This window comes from Fulmarus glacialis, unplaced genomic scaffold, assembly GCF_000690835.1.
Source record: "Fulmarus glacialis isolate BGI_N327 unplaced genomic scaffold, ASM69083v1 scaffold45101, whole genome shotgun sequence".
Lineage (NCBI taxonomy): Eukaryota > Metazoa > Chordata > Aves > Procellariiformes > Procellariidae > Fulmarus > Fulmarus glacialis.
In genome coordinates, this window is record NW_009195498.1 from 1 (window position 1) to 6,423 (window position 6,423).

The 6,423-nt window shown below is 36.7% G+C and overlaps 1 protein-coding gene across 1 annotated transcript; it reads left to right on the forward strand.

Moving 5' to 3' along the window:
• Positions 1 to 377: 377 nt before the first annotated feature.
• On the forward strand, positions 378 to 4,487 carry LOC104084322 (WD repeat-containing protein 36-like; the record flags this gene model as incomplete). The annotated part of the gene is made up of 5 exons (XM_009588101.1): positions 378 to 548; positions 1,692 to 1,806; positions 3,085 to 3,250; positions 3,514 to 3,622; positions 4,408 to 4,487. Coding segments are annotated over exons 1-5 (641 nt in total), but the record flags the coding sequence as incomplete, so codon positions are not given.
• Between the last annotated feature and the right edge of the window lie 1,936 nt (positions 4,488 to 6,423).

Sequence of the window (6,423 nt, forward strand, 5' to 3'; positions counted from 1 at the left end):
TGATTCTATGATTCTATGATTCTATTAATCTGGTGGCTTCTGCTGCTTCAGCAGCTGAAGAAACAGTTAAGAGACTCAGCTGGAAATGTGTACAGATTGAGCAGCTTAAACCATTTAAGTTTAAATATGCTTTTCAAACCGCATAGACTCAAATATGCAAAGACATGAAAGATAACATACCAATAAATGCTTGTGGTTTTGTTAGCATTTTAGTTACACTAGCATACGCACCACAGTTTGCCAGGTGGTTTTTCTGAATGGTAGCCTTTTGGCTGTCCAACAAGAACACTAAATATGAACTGTTCTGCCTGAAGTTATTTCAAAGTACTCTTTCTTACGGTATCGAAAGCTTCAGAATGATTGTTTCTAAAAGGAGTATGTGTTACATTGCAGAAGTGGCACGTCAGAGTGACTGGGATAGTATTGTTGCCTGCCATCAAGGGTACATAACCTGTACAACCTGGAACTATCAGAAAACTTCCATGGGAGCTCATAAACTCAGGCCAGAAGAATTTAGCAAGCACAAACCTATTGATATATATGCAACAGTAAGTTTATTTAGGATGGATGTTTCTTCAGCATTACAGTATATGCTATTTTGATTTCTATTTGTACAGAAGCAATACGTCAAATGAAAAAGCACTATCTGTTTTAGTTGCTTTGCAAAATGCTTTCTGCCAGCTCAGTGTGTCCTACTAGCTGTTTTGTAATGCATACGGTCTTAAGAAAAATGCTGCATATGTGTTTTTTCCTTAAACATCCAGATTAAGTGCAGATTTTATTTTCTGATGCAGATAGGTGGTTGGTGTTTACCTTTAATCTGTCATAGTGATGCAGAGTTGACTTTATGCCTGTGATGATAAACTTGCTCTGTGAATGCAAGTTGCTGAAGATGCTTTTTTCTGGCAATACAGAAAAATGTATTTCCAAATTGCAGGCAGGATGTTCCCTCTAAAATGCATTACAACTTGAGCTGGACACAGTGAAATTCAGACAGTCAATGAAAGAGATGTTTACTGAGGCTTACGAGCTTGCAAGACAAGTAGTTACTGTGATATACTTCATGTGCTAGGCGTTCATGATACTACTTTATTTTGTGACAAATTGTTTTTCTGACCTTATGCTTAGTAGTTAAGTGGTAGACAAGACCAGTTTGGTTGTAAATACCTAGTTATCTTTTAACTACTAGATTCTTTGGATTGTATCTTTCCAAAGACATCTAGACCATCTAGACTGTTTCTTTATTTCTTACTATTTAAACTCTGTATGAACTTACCCTATTTTGGGGTGCCATTGGCAATATGGGTGTTGAAAGAGACATGCAGTCGTCATGCTTGGACTGTATCTTAGGGCTTGAGTTTGTGTGTGTCTTGATTATATAGGTTAGTCATTTAGGTTACATTATTAGATATGACTTCTGATGGATGTCACTAAGTCAGTATTTCATTCTTCTTCATAAGCATGCATGTATTTATTACTTGTTGATTATTTGCTTATTTTAAAAGCTCCTCTACTTTTTTGAGATGTAATCTGTTTTTTGCTCTGTGCAGTTTTTTTTCTATGCAGTCTAATAAAAATATATTCGTATTTTGTATTCCTGATATGTTATATATCTTCTAACAACTTTGCTAATTATTTACACATTTAAAGAATTGTTTTCATAGGTGGTTTTTTTTTTTATTCCTTGAAAGGCTGTTGACATTACCTCATGTGGGAACTTTGCTGTAATTGGGCTGTCAACTGGGTGGGTAGATGTGTATAACATGCAGTCTGGCATTCACAGAGGGCGTTACGGCAAAGAAAGAGGTAAGAATTGCTACGCTTTTAAAATCCTGACTCTTAACAGAATAGCAACAACCTGGTGTTCTGTCATCTAGGAAATTTAACATAGCTTCTGAGTTGAATTTGGGAATCTTTTCAGTTTCTCTGATAACCCTACACTGTCCTATCTTGCACTGTAATCAGAAGTAATTTGAAACCTACTCTGAAGGACAGGATGCCTGCTAGTTTTGACAGCTCTGATGTTAGCATGTTTGATTTTAATTAACAGAGAATTGTCAGTTACCAAAATGGTTAGCACTAAAATGAGATCCTTTGGCCTCAGCTCTTTTTGAGATAATCACATTTCCAGTACTTGGCATCTTGTTATAGGGTTCTATCTCTGAAATAAATTTTCCCATCTGTTTTGTGGTCCCTGCTTAAAAATGAAAGAATAGTTTACATGCATGGGAAATTGAAATACTAAGCAAGTCCAACTCTTTGCATATGCTACTATTTTCAATCACCCAGCTGCAAACTTAGGACTTAATATAAGTGACAATGTTCAGACTTTTGCTTTTAATGGTTGCATACATATATATATTTCATGTCATGTATACTCATGTATGTTTGCTGTTGCTTTGTAAGTCTGCAATTTATAATAGGGCCCTTATGATCTGAATTTTTTTGTTGTAGAAATAAGGAAAAAGTCCTGATGAACACTTAAACCTTACTGGGTTTCTAAAAGCCATCTGGCATAGCAAACATGAAGTGGTGTCCTAATAACATCATTGCTTGATAGTGGGATGAATTTTATAAGTTTGGTTACTGGCCAGTAGCCCTAGGCATACATTAAGAAATAAAATTGATCCAAAACCAGAGGAGCTATGTCTTACCTTTACACTGCAGTGTAAAGTAGCCTAGTAAAACTTCCAGACTTTGTGCCAGAACTGAAGCTGTAGTTTTTGCCTGGAGTGGTCGGAGCCCCTGGAGGCATTCCGTAAGTGATTCAAAAAGTCCTTCAAATCTCACATTCAAAAAAAGAATTGAATAAAAGCAGAAATAAAAGATAATAGTTAGCTTCAATTACTCGCAACTTTGGTATTGTATTCTAGGTGCTTACTTGAAAGCATTTGGTTTCTGTACTGATAAAGAAACTTTTAATATTTGAGTAGTCTTGTCAGAAGGCTTTAGAATGGTTTGTCACATGCTTACTGCTCATTTTGTGTAGTTAGGTGAAGACACACAGAATAGTATTTGGCATTCTGCTGATTTCTATGCTGTGTTTAAATCTGAAGCAGAACTTTCTTTTCCCTTGATTTGCAGCACATGAGGGGGCCATTAGGGGAGTAGCGGTGGATGGATTAAACCAGCTGATAATCACAGCTGGTAGTGAAGGATTAATTAAATTTTGGAAATTCAAAACTAAAGATCTAGTTTACTCCACTGAGCTTTCTTCTTCCCCAAGTGGAATTCTGCTTCACAGAGACAGGTAAGAAACTGACGCTATTTCATGTGCATATTGTTTTGCTGTAAGTATGTAAGTCTAGGATGTCAACCAAATAGTCTAATAAAGTTTGACTACTAGTGGACAAAACAAAATGACTACAAGACATTTTATTAGACTGAAGGAATGTAATACTGTTTATCTGAGATTGTCTCAGGATAAGAGATTTTTGAAGCAACGTTAGGATGTTGGTTTTATTTTTTGTCTCTTGAATATTCACTCTCATATGTGCTAATGATTCTTGGCAGTGGTATTCTGGGAATTGCCTTTGATGACTTCAGTATTAGTGTTTTGGATATAGAAACCAGGAGGATTGTCAGGACGTTCTCAGGACACCATGGACGGATTAATGACATGGTAATTGTTAAGTCATTTTCTGTAACAGGTGACATATACAAATACCTAATTCATTTTAAAGATGGTGGATTCGTCTGTGTATATTAAGTCACTGAGTATTATGTTCAGCTGTGAATAGTAAAGTTGTAGTTCAGCTCTACAGCAATTTTGGTCATGTTAGTTTCCAAGTTAAAATATGTAGTGTTCAAATGGCCATGTATTTTTAGTGTGCTTTGGGATTTTACTGTAACTTTGCAACAAGCTAATTTTGGGTTTAACAAAAGAAGGCATGAGGAATGATGAAAACTGCGTTGAGGAGCAAAATTGTGCAACAGTCTTAACTGTATATATAGAAAATATGAGTCAGGTAAATAAAAGGTGTAAACAGATCTGAGATTATACAATTCGCTGATAATCGCTTATTTTACATCTTGTGTAATAGTGCTTTGTGGTGTTCATTGAAGTAGTTTTTAGCTTCTGATTTAATTCTAAGTGCTAGTAAGTAAGAATTTATTTGAGTTCTTCAGTTTCATGCTCAGTGGTTTTAATCATTAACGTAAAAGCGAGGACCAAAGTGCTTTTACTAACACCCAGATGTATCTTGTGTCATATATTTAAACCTGTTCTGAAATAGCTTCCGTTTTTGTCCTTTTCTCGCTTTCAGTAAGGTGGTGTCCGTTTTGTTTTATGGCCAGACTATTTCATCCTGGTGTTAGGGAGCAATCTAATCTTGAACTGTGTAAACCAGGACCTCCTGTAGGGACTGACTTGTCAGTTTTGCCATTAAATTGACTATTTTATTTTAGACTTTCAGTCCTGATGGTCGTTGGCTAATAACTTCATCAATGGACTGTACCATTAAGACTTGGGACCTTCCCTCTGGATGGTGAGTCAGTTTAAAAACATAGAGCAGAAATTTATTATAATCCCCTTTCTGTCTGTTAAGTGGCAAAAAGCCTTCTGGTTTGATTATCTGTCACCACCCTGTACTATGCGATATTTAAAGTTGTACACAGTGTAACGACTCAGTATCCAGTATTTTAGTTGTGTGTCATGCTAGCAATATGTGCTTTTTTCTGGGTATACAGAGTAACAATGTCCTGAAGATCTAATGATGAAACCTGGAGTTTTCATGTAGTGTGAATGAGTGTGAATTTGTTCTTTGGAAGCAGCATGATAATCTAAATGGCAGGAGGTTGCTTAAGGTGAATTGCTTTGTGATATGTTGAAGTATTCATAGAATCATAGAATGGGTTGAGTTAGAAGTGACCTTCAAAGATGTAGTCCAACCTCCCTGCCATGGAAAGGGACATCTGTCATTACATCAGGTTGCTCAAAGCCCTGTCCAACCTGACCTTGAACACTTCCAGTTATGGGCCGTCCACAACTTCTCTTGGCAACCTGTTCCAGTGTTTCACCACCCTCATTGTAAAAAATTTCTTCCTTATATCTGATCTAAACCTACCCCCTTTCAGTTCAAAACCATTACCCTTTGTCCTGTCACTACAGGCCCTGTTAAAAAGTCTCTCTCAGTCTTTCTTATAAGCCCCCTTTACGTATTGGAAGGCCACAAGAAGGTCTCCCCAGAGCCTTCTGTTCTCCAGGGTGGACAACCCCAACTCTCTCAGCTTTTCTTCATAGGAAACGTGTTCCAGCTCTCTGATCACCTGCTCTAGCTTCATGTCTATCTTGTGCTGGGGGCCTCTGAGTTGGATGCAGTACTCCAGCTGGTTTTGTAAATAGAAGCCTATTCTCACTTACATTCGTTCTAGCAACACAATAAGGCATTACTTCGGTTACATTTTTCATTCGTACATGCTTGCAGCTTCCAAAAATACTCTTTTATGATCAACTGTGAGTAGTCGTCGCCCAGAATGAAATTTGGCCAGGAAGTACACAAGTACACACAAGAAGTTCAGGAGCCCAGAAAAAGCAGGCCAAAAAGTAACTTTGAGTTCTGCCAGTGCAGAACATGGGATAGATTCTTTTAGCAGCACATGGGATAGATTTTTAGTAATTTAAAGTAGTGCTACCCAGTGTGCAGCTCTGGTCATACCTGGGACTGAATGGTTTCATTTGGATTGATTACTTCTGTTCATGTGGTTTGGTAAATAATTTTGCATACTGTAAAAGTTTTCATATGTTGAATCTCAACAAACAATTGATGTATTCTTACATGATGGGACAGGGTGGACAGTAACTGTCTTCTTTCCAGTGTAAGTGGGAGGGAAATTAAGAGTATGTTTGGACTTCCTCTTTCTAGCCCCTTTCCCTTCCAAAATGATACGCCTACAAAAAATTGCAGCATTAATTATAAAACTTCAGAAATGTTACGTGTATCTTTCATTTCTTTAATAATATAACACTTTGCAGTAAGAATCCATTCATACTGGTTTTTAAAAGTAATCTAACAGTAGTTCATGTTTGCATGTAACACATAAGTAGATACTTTTTTCTTCCCTGCAAGAAATTCTGGTCAAGCTGAAATCTAGGCAGCTACATGACAAACCCTGTTTTTGAAAGTAATTAGGTTAAATTGTTCTTCCAAAATTTAAAGGAAAGGTTTTCCTGTAAGTATAGGCAGAGTGTATTGCAAAGGAAGAACAGCTTTTAATAAAAAGCCAGATGCTTGGTTTACTTCTGCTGTGGTATATTTGCTCGTAAATAGAAGAAACGAATTATAAACTGTGCATTCTAAAGACTCAGCTTTGAAACTGACCTTACAAAAGGATGGAAAACATATTTTTAGATAACGTAAGTCCTACGTTACGAAAAACACCAACCGACTTTAATAGATGTCATAGAATCATAGAATCATTAAG